At 40.8% G+C, this 18,909-nt stretch overlaps 1 protein-coding gene across 2 annotated transcripts in view; it reads right to left on the bottom strand.

Annotated features, from left to right (window-relative positions):
- Positions 1 to 1,126: 1,126 nt before the first annotated feature.
- The window catches only part of tap1 (transporter 1, ATP-binding cassette, sub-family B (MDR/TAP)), a 37,304-nt gene continuing 19,521 nt past the window's right edge, over positions 1,127 to 18,909 (bottom strand). For both annotated transcript variants that reach the window (XM_060900370.1, XM_060900369.1), the window contains exons 11-13: positions 10,940 to 11,099; positions 9,769 to 9,905; positions 1,127 to 2,805 (exon numbers count right to left, since the gene is read on the bottom strand). In XM_060900370.1, the coding sequence (XP_060756353.1) occupies positions 2,563 to 2,805; positions 9,769 to 9,905; positions 10,940 to 11,099 (540 nt within the window). In that variant the 3' untranslated portion in view covers positions 1,127 to 2,562. The remainder of the gene's footprint in view (positions 2,806 to 9,768; positions 9,906 to 10,939; positions 11,100 to 18,909) is intronic.

Below are 18,909 nucleotides of genomic sequence, written 5' to 3' on the forward strand. Positions count from 1 at the left end.
TAGTAACAAGCTGAATTTTTCAGAATATGTTCAGAATACTCTTAGGAATAACATACTAAAAGTCCCCGGGAATCCACCTTGTGCTCTCTGAGAAATTCAAGATGGCGTCCAAAATGGCCGCCGATTGGAGATTTTTCAATATCTCAGGGATAAAACATAATATAAATGCAATTAAAATGTTAAATTATATGTTCTCTCATACAAGCAATGCAAATTCACCATTGTCACACTGTTAAAATTAAAATTAACCAAGATTACAAGGTCATTAATGTGGAAATTACATGGAATTTGATGGTTGACATGATTGACAGATTAGCTTAGTAGGCTACCTACATACATGAACATAATGTAAGACAACAATTAGACATCAATTTCCTTAATATTTAGTGCATCTTTAAGCTTTGATAAAATATTAAAGGGAAATTAAATTTGAGAACTCTATCTTCTCAAACTACAATGGCAAGCTGTTTCAGTACACTTCTTCAACATTCCGGCGACTTTCATGACAAAAAGGTCTGCCTCAATAAAAGCTCTTGCTTATAAACAATGAGTAGACTTAAACACTTCTCAGTGCCTCAGTTGGAATGCTCGGACCTTTGTTGTACCATCAATGAAGTAGGGAATTTATTCAAGCTTGTTTAAGGGTGGAAAAAAATTAATCTTTGAGTTTCTAGCGCCAGTCTTTACTACTAGCAACGCCAGTGTGTTCGGACAAAAAATGACTGAACTCAGCATGACCTTTTAACATGCCATTTTTCATTTTACACCACCAATTTAATTAATATTAATGAAAATAAGTGCTCCAACCCCTAGTAATTGTGTTTGTTGTTTTGTGAACAGAATAGGATGATACGGAGTGAACGACTAACCAATGGATCCACACTATACACAAATATCCTGTTATAATAATGTGTACATTGTTATTATATAATGTTAATACACAATGTAATTAATACACACGTGTTGGAATTCACTCTCCTACCCTACAAAACATATATTCTGACCTTTTAATTGCATTAATATTTTGTTTTGGGCCTGAGATATGGGCAGATCTCCATTTGGCGGCCATTTTGGACACCATCTTGAATTTCTCAGAGAGCACAAGGGGGATTTCCGGGGACTTTTAGTATGTTATTCCTAAAGGTATTCTGAACATATTCTGAAATTTTCAGCTTGTTACTAATTTGTTCCGGGTATAACCCTATTACTCCTGGGCTACATATAGTGCATATAGCTTCGACAGGGGCGTAGCTAGGATTTTTCAAAGCGGGGGTCGCACACTGACTGGCAGCCTGAGTACATCATGTCACAAAAAATAATTACCATTGCTAGTTTTAGGTGGCTTTCCATTATTGCTGTTTCTTCCACGTTTTCTTGATGTTGCGTTCTCGAAACGGCGCACTAGAACTTAGCTTCGAAGCCACAAAATGCAACTTTGATGGAAAAATATATACAATAAATTGCTTACGTCAAAAGGAGGAAACTTTCACGTGTTTTGACACGGCGAATTATTAACACAAGAAGAAATACTCGTAATTCGCAACTAAAAAGACTGCAGCTACACTGGCAGCTTGACCATGCTTTCTAGTGCCATCGTGTTGCGCTTACGCAGAACTGGGTTTTCGCGCCCAAACCACAGGAAGTCCATACAAGGTTATAGAAACCCTAATAAGGCTGAGGTGACAATCTAGTTTAAAAAAAAAAAGTTAGAAAAATTACAGTAGGCGCTTTTCCAATGTTCTTACGCGGCTATAGAAAAAATGTATGGGCACCCCAGGACCCCCACCCCCCAGCTATGCCACTGTTCTACCCAAATTTGCATAATTGCTATTAATAACAAAGATATGGAGTAATTAATCAATCCCTAACGAGCAGTTTCCACACAAATCGCTTCTTCTCCCTCAATTCTACACCGATTTTGATTCTTTCTGGTATGAAGGTAGGGGTACCTACCGGTAGGCTGCATAGAACTTCTACCCAGATTCGCTTCATTACAATTATTAATAAAGTTATAATATGTATTATAAATACTACATCATGATCAACAATCATAATGTATTATTTGTATTTTGTTGAATAAAATAGTCATCTACATACTAATATTTTGTAAATGTTGATCTAAACATCAGGATTATTACCCTAATGCACGATGTTATGAAGGTGCTATGTAGACAGCCTGCAAATCAGCGTGAATATTGGCAGAATATTTATTATAAATTTGAATTCCTTCATGTGCTCCGGGGCAACGGTATACGATGCAACATAGTACAACGGTATACGATGCAACTTGTGACTTGCACAAGTTTATGTATAGTTTAGGTATAGTTATCAGCAGTTTTTTTTTTTTTAGTAGTAGTTTTATATTAGTTTCATTGTACATATTTTCCTATGTCTATTTTAGTATTTATGTGTGCACTGTATGGTGAAGCTTTAACTCTCATTGTACTTGTAGAATGACAATAAAAGCTTTCTATTCTATTCTATTCTATTCTATAATATAAATGTAATGAACTGTGCATTTTGAGGTGTAGATGGATTGTACGGTATGTTAAATACACATCGTTACTGCGCTGGGTTTGAGGTTTCGCAGTCTTCCTGAGCGTTACGATGGAAGCTGGTGTTCTGCAGCCGTACAAACTCGGCGTAGCAGCCGTTCCTCTTCAGCAGATCCTCATGGCTGCCCTGCTCCAGCACCTCGCCCCTCTGCAGGAACACCACGTTGTTGGCCATCTCCACGCCACTCATCTTATTGGTAATGAGCAGCACGGAGCGACCGTTTAACCTCTTCAGCAGTGCCTGGTGCACCTGCAGGCAAAACAGTTCACTTTATCTTTTGTCTGACAGATAAAAAATGAAACATTTTTGCGGTTAACCCATTGACGCCTGAAACGCCTGCAAAAAAACGTCTGCAAATGCCTAAGCCAGTTTTTAGAAAAGGTCCCCATCTGCCTGAGGGTTTTCTGAAATAAAAATAATTAATTGAAAACGCCTATGAAAAATTCAATATCTCAGCCTCTGAAGCACATAAAGACATGAAATAAGTTGCATTTAAAAGATAAAATTCTCTGCTTTTATTGGATCATGCTCATTCAGCATTAACACAAACATTTTTATAAAAAAAAAACAAATCTGGCATGCGTCTTGAAAATAATGACAAATCAACAATGCTGTGTTATGCAACAACCAGCATTTGGGTCAATGTTGCGTTATGCAACAACCGGCGCTAGGGGCAATGTTGCGCGACGCAGCATCCGGCGTCAATGGGTTAATGAACTTTCGGCGACGAGAAATGCCCTAAGTCTGCGTTATTATCAGTTAATATAAGCCCCTTTCTCTCGATCATTAGTTTACTTCATCACAGAGTGTACGAAGAAGTTTAAATTTGTATTTTAAATTTGTTTTAATATTTAATGTACAGAAATTTCTCAGCCTGGAAATGACTTTTTCATATTTTTCAAACCTGTGCAATGATTCTGCAGCCTCGATTTTTTTAAGTTCACAGTTTATGTCTGTTTAATTTTTATGAAGTGTTTATTTTCTTGATTATGATTGTAGAAAAATTAAGTCAACTGTTGGATTTTTGTGTAATTATTTCATTTTAATCTAATCTAATCTAATCCAATCTAATATACAGCGCCCTCCACAATTATTGGCACCCCTGGTTAAGATGTGTGTTAAAAGCCTTAAAATAAATTACATTTTTATTGCAGAAGCATAATCTCACACTGAAAATTGTAGAAAAATTTAACCCTTAACTCAAGTAAATTAAAAAAGAAACAAAAAAAAATCCCTGACTAAGAAATAATTATTTTTCATAATATCATCTGTTCCACAATTATTGGCACCCATAACAATTCCTAGAAAATAAATGTAACTGAAGCATTTCTGTCATTTCTACTGTAGTTTATAAAGTTGATCAGAGTATCTAGGAACCTTTCATTAGTAATTCATCACATCCTGTTTCCCTGGGGTATAAATATGATGTGACACAGAGGCCTATTTCTCTTATCCACTCTTCAACATGGGAAAGACAAGAGAACACACCATTCAAGTAAGGCAGATGTATGTCGACCTTCATAAGTCAGGCAATGGCTACAAGAAAATCGCCGCTTGCCTATGCCGGCCCGTATCTACAGTCAGAGGAATCATCAAGAAGTTTAAAACAACTGGAACAGTGGAAAACAAGCCTGGACGAGGATGCAAGTTTATCTCGCCACCACGCACAGTGAGGAGGATGGTAAGAGAAGTAAAAAGTTCTCCAAAGCTCACTGTTAGAGAATTGCATCAAAGAGGAGCATCTTGGGGTCACAAAGTCTCCGTAACAACCATCAGGTGCTATCTACATGCCAACAAGCTGTTTGGGAGGCATGCACGGAAAAAGCCTTTTCTCACTTACAAGCATAAACGTAAACGTCTGGAGTTCGCTAAGCGGTACTGGGACTTCAACTGGGACCGTGTGCTTTGGTCAGATGAGACCAAGATAGAGCTTTTTGGCAACAAACACTCAAATCCATCACGAAAGATGAGTATGCGGAAAAGCACTTCATGCCCACTGTGAAGTATGGGGGAGGATCGGTGATGCTGTGGGCCTGTTTCTCTTCCAAAGGCCCCGGGAACCTTGTTAGGGTGCATGGCATCATGAACTCTTTGAAATACCAGGACATTTTAAATCAAAATCTGGTGGCCTCTGCCCGAAAGCTGAAGATGGGTCGTCACTGGTAGCCCTTTTCCACCAAAGCAGTTTTCCACCTTTTCCACCAAAGCAGGGGCCAGTGCTTAGTTTGGAACCGGGTTTTCTGTTTCCACTGACAAAGAACTGGCTCTCGGCCAGAAAAACCGGTTCCAGGGTAGCACCAGCTCTTTGCTGGGCTAGAGGAAAGAACTGCTTACGTCAGCGGGAGGGCGGAGTTGTTAAGACCAACAACAATAGGAAGACCGCGAGAGGGCGCCATTTTTAAATAAGCGACAAGATATCATGGATGCAGTAAAGCAGCAGTCATCCATTATTGTTGCTGTTGTTGTTGCTTCTTCTTCTTCTTCTTCTTCTCCGTGTTGTTATTGCTTCGATGGTCGCGCCAAGGTTTATGCAAACGCAGCGACGTAACTGACGTATACAGTGACGTAATGACGTGGCTCCCCTTAGCACCCCGAGCTATGGAAAAGCAAACTGGTTCTCAGCTGGTTCGCAAGTTGAACGAGTTGTGAACCAGCACCAGCCCCGAACCAGCCCTGGAACTGATTTGGTGGAAAAGGGGTATGAGTCTTTCAGCAAGATAATGACCCTAAACATGTGGCCAAATCTACACAAAAATGGTTCACCAGACACAAAATCAAGCTCCTCCCATGGCCATCTCAGTCCCCAGACCTCAACCCAGTTGAAAACCTGTGGGGTGAGCTGAAGAGGAGAGTGCACAGGAGAGGACCCAGGACTCTGGATGATTTAGAGAGATTGTGCAAAGAGGAATGGTCGAATATCCCTCTCTCTGTATTCTCCCATCTTAAGAAATGTTATAGGAGAAGATTAAGTGTTGTCTTGTTGGCAAAAGGGAGTTGTACAAAGTATTAACATCAGGGGTGCCAATAATTGTGGCACACATGATTTCATGTAAAATAATTATTTCTTAATGTGGGATTTTTTTCCCACTGAATAAACGCACTTGAATTAAAGGTTGGATTTTTCTCTTTTTTTGCATTGTTGTCCTATATTATTTTAAAAAAAATGAATTTATTAGAAGCCATATCTTAACGAGGGGTGCCAATAATTGTGGAGGGCGCTGTATATGTGTGTGTATTTAGGTAATACATTTGTTTGGTATATTTATTTGAGACACTTTGTTATTTTATGGTGTTATGTTTTAATCCTACGTAATGCACATAAATTCAAAGTCCAGAAATGTTTATAGAATATAATCATATTTAGGAGAAATGCAGAGGTGATTATCGGAAATCTCACGTGTCGATTGATCGAGAGAGTCTGACGATTTCTCAATAATCATCTCCAGCGACTCGGCAAAATGGCGGCCGATCGCTTCGTCGCCGTAAGTGAGGATAGATTACAAATGATGAAAGAAAATGCTGTTCCTAAAAGCACTAAAGATGCTACGAAGTTTGGTCTAAAACTCTTCAAAGGTAAGGTGGGACTGTGATTTATTTTATCGATTTCAAAACAAAGTATTTTATGTGAGTTGGCGTAGATAAGTGACACAAGTCTGCGCCGCGCCGTTATTACGTTCCGCTTTGGAAGTTTGAAATAAATTATTTATTTATTTTTAAATAATCACTTATACATTTGTACTAAAATAATTATCTGCCTCAGGCTCAGTGAATATTGGTGAATAATAACTTCGACTTTGGCAAATAATATCTCATCTCATCTCATTATCTCTAGCCGCTTTATCCTGTTCTACAGGGTCGCAGGCAAGCTGGAGCCTATCCCAGCTGACTTCGGGTGAAAGGCGGGGTACACCCTGGACAAGTTGCCAGGTCATCACAGGGCTGACACATAGACACAGACAACCATTCACACTCACATTCACACCTACGCTCAATTTAGAGTCACCAGTTAACCTAACCTGCATGTCTTTGGACTGTGGGGGAAACCGGAGCACCCGGAGGAAACCCACGCGGACACGGGGAGAACATGCAACCTCCGCACAGAAAGGCCCTCGCCGGCCACAGGGCTCGAACCCAGGACCTTCTTGCTGTGAGGCGACAGCGCTAACCACTACACCACCGTGCCGCCCCGGCAAATAATATAATATAATATAATATAATATAATATAATATAATATAATATAATATAATATAATATAATATAATATAATACACACATGGGCCACCTTTTCCATGGAATAAAAACATGTGTTCTATTCCCTTCTAGTGGGTTTATTGATGGCACGCAATATTATCATATCGCTTATCCTCCATGTATTACGCCACTCTCCCCAATGGAGAATGACCGTGCAATATTGTTACAATATTGGACGTTGTCAAGACAAAACGACGTCACATTTCGGAGCTCATACAAAGATCCAATGACAAAACTTTTCTGCTGCGCATGCACACAATCGTTTCTTTGTCGGCTGGGAAAAAGTGAAGATCCAGTGCTGGGTTTAAAGGATATGGGACATGAAACATAAATGCACGCTATATCAGTTTCTTTCCATTAAAAATATGAAATAATTTTGTATTTGTTGATGCAATTATCTATTAAATTCAGCAAAATCGTTATATTCGTTATGATTATATGGCATTTCTGCTCGAGCTCCGATATGCATATTTTACAACCGGAAGAGCCGCTGATCATACGTCACAAAAACTTTCGGGTACAGCACAAGCGGGTAGATGAATATGGAGAAGTGTGAATCGTGATGATGACGAATGCGACAAAATAGTTTTTGTGTCTTGGATGACAAGAAAATTGTTTCGTTTTTAGAGTGTTTAATGTACATTGAACATCATGGTGTATTGCGACCTCCCAGTCAGTCAGACGCGCTGTCACTCCTGTTAGCAATGTAGCTAGGCTCAGCATGGCCAATGGTATTTTTTGGGGCTGTAGTTAGATGCGACCAAACTCTTCCACGTTTTTCCTGTTTACATAGGTTTATATGACCAGTGACATGAAACAAAGTTCAGTTACACAAATTGAAACGTGGCGATTTTCTATGCTATGGAAAGTCCGCACTATAATGACAGGCGTACTAACACCTTCTGCGTGCTTCGACAGCGCATTGATACCTTCACTCGGAGTTGTACCATTATTTTTTAGACAGGGCGGACGGACCAGGGCATTCGCCCGCCTGGCCGTGCCCGACGAGGAGCGCTCTCGGCCGGCTTGGGAGGCAGACGGCAGCCCCTCCTGGAAGTGTGGTTTTACCATGGGCCTCATGCGGTAAGGATTAGTATTCTAATTTTGGGTGTATCAATTATTGATTATCATAATTCTGACTCGTTTCGCCATTTTGAATGTTTTCATCTCGGACTCTGGAAGCATTGTATCTCAATCAATCTCGAAAAATATCAGCAAAAAAAAACTAGCTTGCAACCGACTTTAGCTAGATCTATGATGAACTTTCAATGTATGATACAAAAATAATACTTCTTTCAACAGATCATTAGCCTTTGAGCAGAATTGTTTTTAACTTACCAGGAAGTGTTATCGAGCCGACCGCTTTCAGTTTCATGGGGATTGAATGAACTCTCACTCTCAGAATCATCTGACCCGTCAGAGTAAAGACAAGATCCATGTTCATGTGAATTTCCAGCTATCGGTTCGAATTGATAGGGTCTAACTTCACATCTCTGTGAAACATCGGGAATGTCACTGTCGATGGTGTCCTTTTCGGTAACCTGTTTACATTAGATACCCAAGCGCTGGCTCCTTGAAAAGTTTTTGTGATGTCACGGGTCACGTGACTGCTTAGCTAATTAACGAATCATTGTTTTACGCTGATGGATAAAAAAGTTGAATAATGTGATGATTTTCACATTTTTGACGCCCTGCAGTGATTTAGATGGCATTTCTTATGTCCTTTATACATAATTATACCCAGAAAAAAATCCATGTCCCATGTCCTTTCAGCACTCAATAAATAAACTGAAAACTGAAACTAAAGACGCGCTGAACATCCGAAAGGCTCTAAAAACTTCATTAGATGTTCTTCACACATATTTACAAGAGAAAAACATACCAACGGACATCGAAAAACTGGAAAAGAGACACGTTGGAGATGTAAAGCTTCCGTGCTAGTGAGTGACTGACAGTTTGTTCACAAACATGGCGGCGAGGTTTACTTCATTAAAAGTGGAAGATTTAAAGAGACAGACGCGCTGAACACCCAAAAGGCTACCAAAACTTCACTGGATATTCTTCACGCATATTTACAAGAGAAAAACATACCAACGGACATTGAAAAACTGGAAAAGAGAGCAATAGCGGAAATATTGTCAAAGTTCTACTTGGAGGTGAGGAAAAGTGACGGAGACTTTTACAAGATGACTTCACTCGTGGACTTTGCTCAGCAAAGCCCTTTTGTTTTGAACAACTGCAATGTAACAATTAACGACGACCAAAAGTACCTTTGAACTTGAACTGTCAGCCTGTACATACGGTCGCTTGTATATAAGTCGGGTTGTTGTTCAGGCTTTTTGGACTTGTACCATTTTGATTGTTAGAACTTTGACTTTGTACAGTACATTGAATCGACAGAACATTGAATTACATTCGATCAGAATCAACATTCAATATTGGTAAGTTACCGCCCTGTTCTTAACTTTTTATGAAATCTATAATTGTTCCATCGAATGTGTATGTACAATAATAATAATAATAATAATAATAATAATAATAAATTGGCTGGCTTTTTTCGTGGTATATCAGATATATTCCATTCAGCTACTCGTCTTCGACTCGTTCAATATCATGCTAGCTGAATGGAATATATCTGATATACCACGACAAAAGCCAGCCAACATTATTTAAATATAATATAATAAGCTGTTAATATTAACTGGTGTTAAAATAAATATTAAATGAATATTATTTTTATTCGTCTGCAATCATCCATGCTAACGCAAGGTGTCTCGACATTCTTCTTCTTATTATTATTATTATTTTGAAAACATTTTGACACTAATCGCTGTAGTTTCAGCTCCTGACACCACTTTGAGCCATGTTCGGCTTCATATGAAGGCCTTTCTTCATCCTGCATTTCAACCGAGCACCAAAAGCAGCAGCGAAACCTAGAAGAATATCGAGATGTATGTTACCATATGCTCGCTCTCAGCATCCAGGTCACTAGTGGAATCATCCAGTACGAGGATCTGTGGGTTCCGGATCAGGGCTCGCGCGATGGCTATACGCTGCTTCTGACCTCCGGACACTTTACCTCCTTTTTCTCCGGCATCTAGCAAATACAGATCGAAGACACTTAGAACGAACAGCAATGTTTATAATAATGACATCTGAAATAGTAATACACTACCGTTCAAAAGTTTGGGGTCACCCAGGCAATTTTGTGTTTTCCATGAAAAGTCACACTTTTATTTACCACCATAAGTTGTAAAATGAATAGAAAATATAGTCAAGACATTTTTCTGGCCATTTTGAGCATTTAATCGACCCCACAAATGTGATGCTCCAGAAACTCAATCTGCTCAAAGGAAGGTCAGTTTTATAGCTTCTCTAAAGAGCTCAACTGTTTTCAGCTGTGCTAACATGATTGTACAAGGGTTTTCTAATCATCCATTAGCCTTCTGAGGCAATGAGCAAACACATTGTACCATTAGAACACTGGAGTGAGAGTTGCTGGAAATGGGCCTCTATACACCTATGGAGATATTGCACCAAAAACCAGACATTTGCAGCTAGAATAGTCATTTACCACATTAGCAATGTATAGAGTGGATTTCTGATTAGTTTAAAGTGATCTTCATTGAAAAGAACAGTGCTTTTCTTTCAAAAATAAGGACATTTCAAAGTGACCCCAAACTTTTGAACGGTAGTGTATGTAAATGTTTAATTGTATATCATGGCAGAAATAATTTCAAACTGTTATTTTACACTTGTATAGTTTATCTAAAATAAATAAATAAGTAAAAGAGCTCCTCTGGGAAAAACTGTCACACATCGAGATATGATTCTATGATTGGATAAAAATTTACAGAAAACCTCAGTAACGATTGTGGTTATGGAAATATTACATTTTTGGGATTTTGTATGACTCTGACATTCGTTAACATCACCAGTTCAATCAGGGGTCTGGTGAAGACAATGCAGAAATAGATGACGTGATACTAAAAACTGATATTAAAATGAACCACTGAGTCCATCATGACACCGAAAGGAAATTGGATTGAAATTTCTCATCAGTGGAAAGGAAACAGATAGTATAGTTTGAAGCATATCGAATTGATAAATATCTCATCCTCCTCCACTCACCGGTATCATAGCCGTTTGGAAAGTCACTGATGAATTTGTGAGCGTTGGCCAGTTTAGCAGCAGCGACCATCTCTTCATCAGTGGCGTCTGCTTTCCCGTATTTGATGTTCTCTCTGATGGAGCGGGCGAAGAGTATGGGCTCCTGGGCAACCACGCTGATCTGAAGAAGAGCAGGAGACAAAACAACGAAAGTAAACCAGAACGTCAAGGACGTAGTCGCTCATCTATCCTGCCATCAGAACAACCATGACGACCAAAACATCAAAGAAAACTGAAATGTGACAGTGCGAGAGCGGACCAACCTCCACGACAAACTGTTTACAACAGGAACATCGACAAAGGACTAAATTTTGTTTCCCGAGAGAAGATCGACCCGAAACATCCATCAGAACCGAATTCGCATGATAAATGAGAGACGAGATACAACCCCGATTCCAAAAAAGTTGGGACAAAATACAAATTGTAAATAAAAACGGAATGCAATAATTTACAAATCTCAAAAACTGATATTGTATTCACAATAGAACATAGACAACATATCAAATGTCGAAAGTGAGACATTTTGAAATTTCATGCCAAATATTGGCTCATTTGAAATTTCATGACAGCAACACATCTCAAAAAAGTTGGGACAGGGGCAATAAGAGGCTGGAAAAGTTAAAGGTACAAAAAAGGAACAGCTGGAGGACCAAATTGCAACTCATTAGGTCAATTGGCAATAGGTCATTAACATGACTGGGTATAAAAAGAGCATCTTGGAGTGGCAGCGGCTCTCAGAAGTAAAGATGGGAAGAGGATCACCAATCCCCCTAATTCTGCGCCGACAAATAGTGGAGCAATATCAGAAAGGAGTTTGACAGTGTAAAATTGCAAAGAGTTTGAACATATCATCATCTACAGTGCATAATATCATCAAAAGATTCAGAGAATCTGGAAGAATCTCTGTGCGTAAGGGTCAAGGCCGGAAAACCATACTGGGTGCCCGTGATCTTCGGGCCCTTAGACGGCACTGCATCACATACAGGCATGCTTCTGTATTGGAAATCACAAAATGGGCTCAGGAATATTTCCAGAGAACATTATCTGTGAACACAATTCACCGTGCCATCCACTGTTGCCAGCTAAAACTCTATAGTTCAAAGAAGAAGCCGTATCTAAACATAATCCAGAAGTGCAGACGTCTTCTCTGGGCCAAAGCTCATTTAAAATGGACTGTGGCAAAGTGGAAAACTGTTCTGTGGTCAGACGAATCAAAATTTGAAGTTCTTTATGGAAATCAGGGACGCCGTGTCATTCGGACTAAAGAGGAGAAGGACGACCCAAGTTGTTATCAGCGCTCAGTTCAGAAGCCTGCATCTCTGATGGTATGGGGTTGCATTAGTGCGTGTGGCATGGGCAGCTTACACATCTGGAAAGACACCATCAATGCTGAAAGGTATATCCAGGTTCTAGAGCAACATATGCTCCCATCCAGACGACGTCTCTTTCAGGGAAGACCTTGCATTTTCCAACATGACAATGCCAAACCACATACTGCATCAATTACAGCATCATGGCTGCGTAGAAGAAGGGTCCGGGTACTGAACTGGCCAGCCTGCAGTCCAGATCTTTCACCCATAGAAAACATTTGGCGCATCATAAAACGGAAGATACGACAAAAAAGACCTAAGACAGTTGAGCAACTCGAATCCTACATTAGACAAGAATGAGTTAACATTCCTATCCCTAAACTTGAGCAACTTGTCTCCTCAGTCCCCAGACGTTTACAGACTGTTGTAAAGAGAAAAGGGGATGTCTCACAGTGGTAAACATGGCCTTGTCCCAACTTTTTTGAGATGTGTTGTCATGAAATTTAAAATCACCTAATTTTCCTCTTTAAATGATACATTTTCTCAGTTTAAACATTTGATATGTCATCTATGTTCTATTCTGAATAAAATATGGAATTTTGAAACTTCCACATCATTGCATTCTGTTTTTATTTACAATTTGTACTTTGTCCCAACTTTTTTGGAATCGGGGTTGTACAATTCTAGTCAGAAGAAAATGTGTTCAGTTGACCAGATGAGAAATTTGTTAGCAAAAAATTGACAATACAATGACTGAGTTTTGTGCACAAGGTCGAATTCTTTCAAATAAAACAATCAGAACTGAAATCCATTGAGAACTGAAGGAGGGACGATTTAACTGAAAATAAACAAAGGTGTAAACAAATTGTTTACAACAAGAAAATCAACAAACAAATGACTAAGTTTTGCTCTCCAAGGGAAGATCGACCCAAAACATCGATCAGAACTGAAATCGGGTGAGAACCGCAAGAGGAGATACAATTCTAATGAGAAGTCCTAAAATTCGTTAAGTTGACCTAATTAGCAGTTCGTTAGCAAAAAATTTGACAGTACAACAACCAAGTTTTGTACAGAAGTACACACAGGCGCAGATAGAGGGTGGGACGGGTGGGAATCGTCCCACCCAGATTTAAATTCCCCTCGTTCGGTCCCCCCACTTATAGGGAGGAAAAAACGTCTATGCTGTCTTTCTTTGCATAAGGCAAACCTCACGGAACCTGCACAGCAGTACATACATAGTTGCAACAACTCACATAAAACAAAACAAAGACTGATATTCGGTTGGTTGAGCTGCGCAGACTGCACAGGTTGCGAGCTCGAGCTTGGTTGCTATGGTTACCCACAACAAGTTTGACAGGCATATCGGGGACTGCTCCTAGTTCAGGACCCCAACACGGCATGATGAAGGGTGCCAAACCGAAAAGGCAGAAAACGATTGCATCTTTTTTTTTCAAAAAACAACGACTGTAAGTAAACTGTGCCTTACTTTATCATATCACCTTGCAATTTTTTGATAGTCTGTTCAAAGTAATGTCGTAGTGAAAGTAAAATCGTACAGAGTAGAGATGCCTTTCTGGTAGCCTCCTTCTTTCGGTGGTAGCCTGTAGATACAGTGCTCAGAAGGCAGTTTTAATGTTTAATCTGGCGTTCCCTGCCATAATTTCAGCGAGCATATTGTTTCATAAGGAAACGTTGCGAAGAGTTGTTGACTGACTGCCGCTCACGCAACACACAGGCATAGTTAGAAAGTCAGGATGCACTGGTTTACACTTTACACACACTCACGTAGCCCAGCCTCTCGCTATGTTTAACAGTTGGAACTTAGCGGTTTTAAAACTAGTTTTCTTAAAGAATCAGTGTGCTGAAAGTCAGTTAATGTTTAAATAAAACAGTTTTTGCATACGGCATGCTTGGGGAGTGATTGGAATCAGTATCAGAATCAATAAGCTTTATTTCTTTCAATGATGGGTAATTAAGTTTGACAGTCCAAGTCTCAATACATAGGATACGCAGACCCAGATGCTATAGATAAATACAAAGGGTAGACAAAACAGTCAGCAGTCATCCAGAACACACACACACACATATTCAACCCACATGACATCCTGTCGTGTCAGTGGTAAATAGCACATGAGAGCACCAGACATCACAGGTGTGCTCTATTCCTACTCTTTATTTATTAGTAGGCCTAAGCTAACGGTTGCAGGGATGAAGGAATGATGGTTTTTTTGTCTTAGCTGAGTAATGTCGCCACCCTGAGGGCATCAGAGTATATTCCTCGCACAACACATATTGGGGGTGGGGGTGGGGTTGGTTTGCTGGCAGCTTTGTCCCCCCCAGTTCAAAAAACGTATCTGCGCCCCTGGAAGGACGAGTTCTTTCAAACAAACGTCGTGGAAAAATGACAAACGCCAACACCAGTCTCGTCCTTTTGCAAGTGAAAGAAGGTTTATTGCAGAAACGGACACATATGGCCCTTTTCCACTACCCTTTTTCAGCTCGCTTCAGCTCACTTCAGCCCGACACGGCTCGCGTTTTGACTATCCAAAAACAGCACGACTCTGCTCGCTTCAGCCCTGCTTAGCCCCCAAAACTCGCACGGTTTTGGAGTGGGGCTGAAGCGAGCCAAACCGAGCCGAGTGAGGCTGGGGGCGTGAGGAGACACTCCCCTGCGCGCTGATTGGTGAGGAGGAGTGTCCTCACATGCCCACACACGCCCCGCGAGCACGCTGGGATCTGTAAACACCGTAAACCCGGAAGAAGGAGAGTTACGAATTACGAGAATTATGAAGCCTTATGCGCCTCGCCTCATTTATACGCTCTTGCCAGTATCTGTTGGCGTTGTCGGTGACAACAAGCCACAGCACCAAGACCAGCAACACTAACGACTCCATGTCCTCCATGTTTATTGTTTACTCTCCGGGTCGTGAGACTACCGCTTAAAAGATCACTGATGTCACTGTTTGCGCCGCCAAACGACATCACATGACGTCCACCCACTTTCGCTAACTCCACCCAATGTGTCCACCCACTTCCAGCCAGCACGGTTCAGCGCGGTTGTAGTCGAAATGCAACTCCAACAGCCCCGCTCAGCCCGACTCAGCACGGCACGGCTCAGCCGCGTTGGTAGTGGAAAAGCGGCAATAGTGATGAGGGTTCGGCACACCGCTCATACCGTCCCTTTGTTCTCAAATCTAGATATAATCTTTACTAGATAAAAAGGAGACATCTATTGCATTACATCTATTGCAGTTACATGCCCTGATCACGCTCCGATCAGCTCTAAAGCTGATTGGATCTTCTCTAATCGCTGGCTTGTACGCCAGTGACGTGCGGTGAGGTTTGTCGCTAGTGAGGCACTGACTTTTTCAAAATCAGATTTTCAAATATGCACCAAAATATTTGCCAAATACCGATTAGTTTCATATCTCACAGCAGCATTCTTTACATAAGGTACATTTCAAGGTACATATTTGGCCAAGGAAGAATGAAAAATGAATGGCGGTTCAGTAGCCCACCTCCAAAAAACACCACGGCGGACCACACAGCGGGTACCATACACAGAACAAACCACGCAGCACCACGGCGGATGCCACAGACAGAACAGGCGTCGTCCGTCCATTCTTTATCACGTCCCGTTTTCAACTTTGAGAAACCTTTCAGTTGAGCTATTACTGTACATCCTCCATTAATTTGTTGCAGTCAATCGGAACAAGCCGACAACGGTCCAAATTAAACTTTACGTGACGACGTAGAGAAGAAGCAACCACCAAACAAGAATAACTGAGCTCACGTACGCCCTCTGCACTGCGGCAGAGCTACTGCCTGCCTCACCTCGTGTCTTTTCAGTGCGGCTTTATGTCAAATTGTTAACACTAAATAAGTGATACACATACGTAGAAAACATTACATATTATACGGAAAGTGAGGACATATTATACACGTCTACAATGTATAAAAACATTTTAATACAGCATTACGTTGGTAGCATACACAGAGTAAGCAAAAGGCACGCGCTCAACCCAGTTAACAAGGGATTGCGCAATCTGACGTGAGGCACGGCTTGGTGCTGCCTTACGTCGCTGCATATTTGGTGCAATTGAATAGGAAATAGGCAAATACGGCGATTTTGATCGCAAAAATGATTGAAATTATTTGAATCATACAGAAATGGCATATATAGAGATCTTGCAGTCACGTGACCGGAATGTAAACAGCCGCCATCTTGTCGGTAAAAAACACAGCTGAACACTGCTGCACTCGTGTACAGAATGGATCAGTTTCAACCGACGGACTACACGGCTCATTTTTCTAATGAACAGATAATTAGATATATGTCTAAAATAAACGACCTACAGATTAGTGACCCTTATCGCTTACCGGACGTAGTTTTCACGACCGTGTCAGTGGATGTTGAACTGCCAGAGGTGGAATACCCGGACGTGTATAGTTACCTCATTAACTTTCCCTCGCTGTTCAGTGGTGAAGCACTGCGTGCTTCTAAATCTCTGGACAGTTATCTTTACAGAAATTCAGGATTCGTCAGCCGCCCTCAGATGTGGCATCTTGTAAACAGGGAAATAACAATCCTCATTGGACGGGTAAGTCGCTTAAGTATTACTAGTACTGATACTAGATATATCAGTAGTATCTAGTATAGCACTGACCAGCCGATTATAGAATAGAATAGAATAGAATAGAATAGAATAAGGTAATTCCAGCTGTAATTCCAAATCGTCTGTCTTGTTTACCATGGATCTGGCGTTGGAGAGGTAGAGGCTTGGCAGTGGAGATTTGAGTGGCTGTTTTCTGAGCTTAGTCAACAGGCCGGCTCTGCCTGCAGCCTCGCTTTTGCTTCCGCTCCCGACGCCGCCTCCTTCGCCTGCCAGACCCGATAACAATCCACGGAGACCCCGCTGGTCTCGCTATCTTGTCTGGAATGTTGTGCATGCGATGGAAATCACTACAAACCGTCATTTTCTGCTGGAAACCAATGTCCAGTAAGTCCATACGGTTGTAGTGGATATTGAAGTCCGGTACAGACGAACAACACGCAAAAATACACACAAAAAACATAAAAAACGTGCACAGGTAGGGAGAGCTTGTAGCCGCAGCCATTGTAGTAGAATTGTATATAGTCGGGTTTTCCAGAAGAAAAGGTAGAAGTAGAAGCACAAGTAGAACCAGAAGTATAAATAGAAGGCGGAAATATGGCATTTGACCGACAAGATGGCGTCTGTTACAATCTGGATCCGCTGTGACGTCACATGCAAGATCTCTATAGCACAGATGATTGGACAAATCTTTATTGTTATCATTATTTACATTCATTACATCTCATGATGGCTGGATGATGACCGGTGAGGCCCTACCTCACCTGCCGCCCCTGACCGCACGTCACTGTTGTACGCACATCTGCTACGCACGTAATGAGCATGATAAGATGAACATGTTTCGGTGCAGAATGTTCTAAGTCAGGGGTGGGCAATTATTTTTTCCATGGGGCCACATGAGAAACAGAAAATTTTGTGGAGGGCCGGACCAAAAGTCTGAACTAAATTCTGCATAATATTAATTGTATTTCTTTATATAAAGCAGTAAATAACATTGTTTTTACAAGCTGCTAAGACTGGTAAGAGTACGGAAAAAACGAGGTTGCCTTACAAAAAATGTCATTTATTCAATCGAATTTCCCAAAACAATGGTTAACAAAATGTGAACGTTTGTACCATTTTTTTTCAGTCACATTCACCCCAAAACACAATAAAGACATCACAATATTGTCTTTCTGCTCCAAATATCAATTAAGATACATCATATTATAATAATGATGCTGTGTCGATTCGGTGTAGGTATCAGATCTACAGATCGGCTCGGGCTCCGGCGCCTGCTGGTGACGTCACACTATGTGATTGGCTGGACCGTTTGAAGGATGACGTACAAGTTTGTGGTTGGTCTGGACAAATTACGGAAGTAGTTATCGCGGGATTAGGTTTCGTGGGATTTCATGTCATGTTCATGTCGCGCGCATTGCATTTTTGTTGAACACAACTTCAAAATAAAAGCAATGCACATTCAGTCCATGCATGAAGTAAAATTAGAAAATACGTTTATTTTGTAATTTCTAATTAACCTTACGCGGGCCGGTCAGAATGAACCAAAGGGCCGGATGCGGCCCGCGGGCCGTAAAATGCCCAGGTCTGTTCTAAGTCGTCAGTCCTTGAAGAGGCAACACTCAGTGAAAAGGAAAATTACAAAACAGTACGGCACTAAAATGTACTCTACGCAAAACAATCGGAACTGAAATCCATTGAGACCTGAAGGAGGGAGGAGATACGATTTAACAGAAAATAAACAAAATTGTAAACAACAAGAAAATCAACAAACAAACGACCAAGGTTTGTTCCTTGAGGGAAGATCGACCCAAAACATCGATCAGAACTGGAATAGGATGAGAAATTAGAGAAGAGACAGAATTCTAGTGAGAAGCCTGGGAAATGTCGTAATTTGGCCTAATTCGTAACTCGTAAGCAAAATATCTGACAAAACAACGACCAAGTTTTGTGCGGAGTGATGAGTTCTTTTAAACAAAACAATCGGAACGGAGAACTGACGGAGGAG

This window comes from Neoarius graeffei, chromosome 19 (assembly GCF_027579695.1).
Source record: "Neoarius graeffei isolate fNeoGra1 chromosome 19, fNeoGra1.pri, whole genome shotgun sequence".
In the NCBI taxonomy this organism is placed as follows: Eukaryota; Metazoa; Chordata; class Actinopteri; order Siluriformes; family Ariidae; genus Neoarius; species Neoarius graeffei.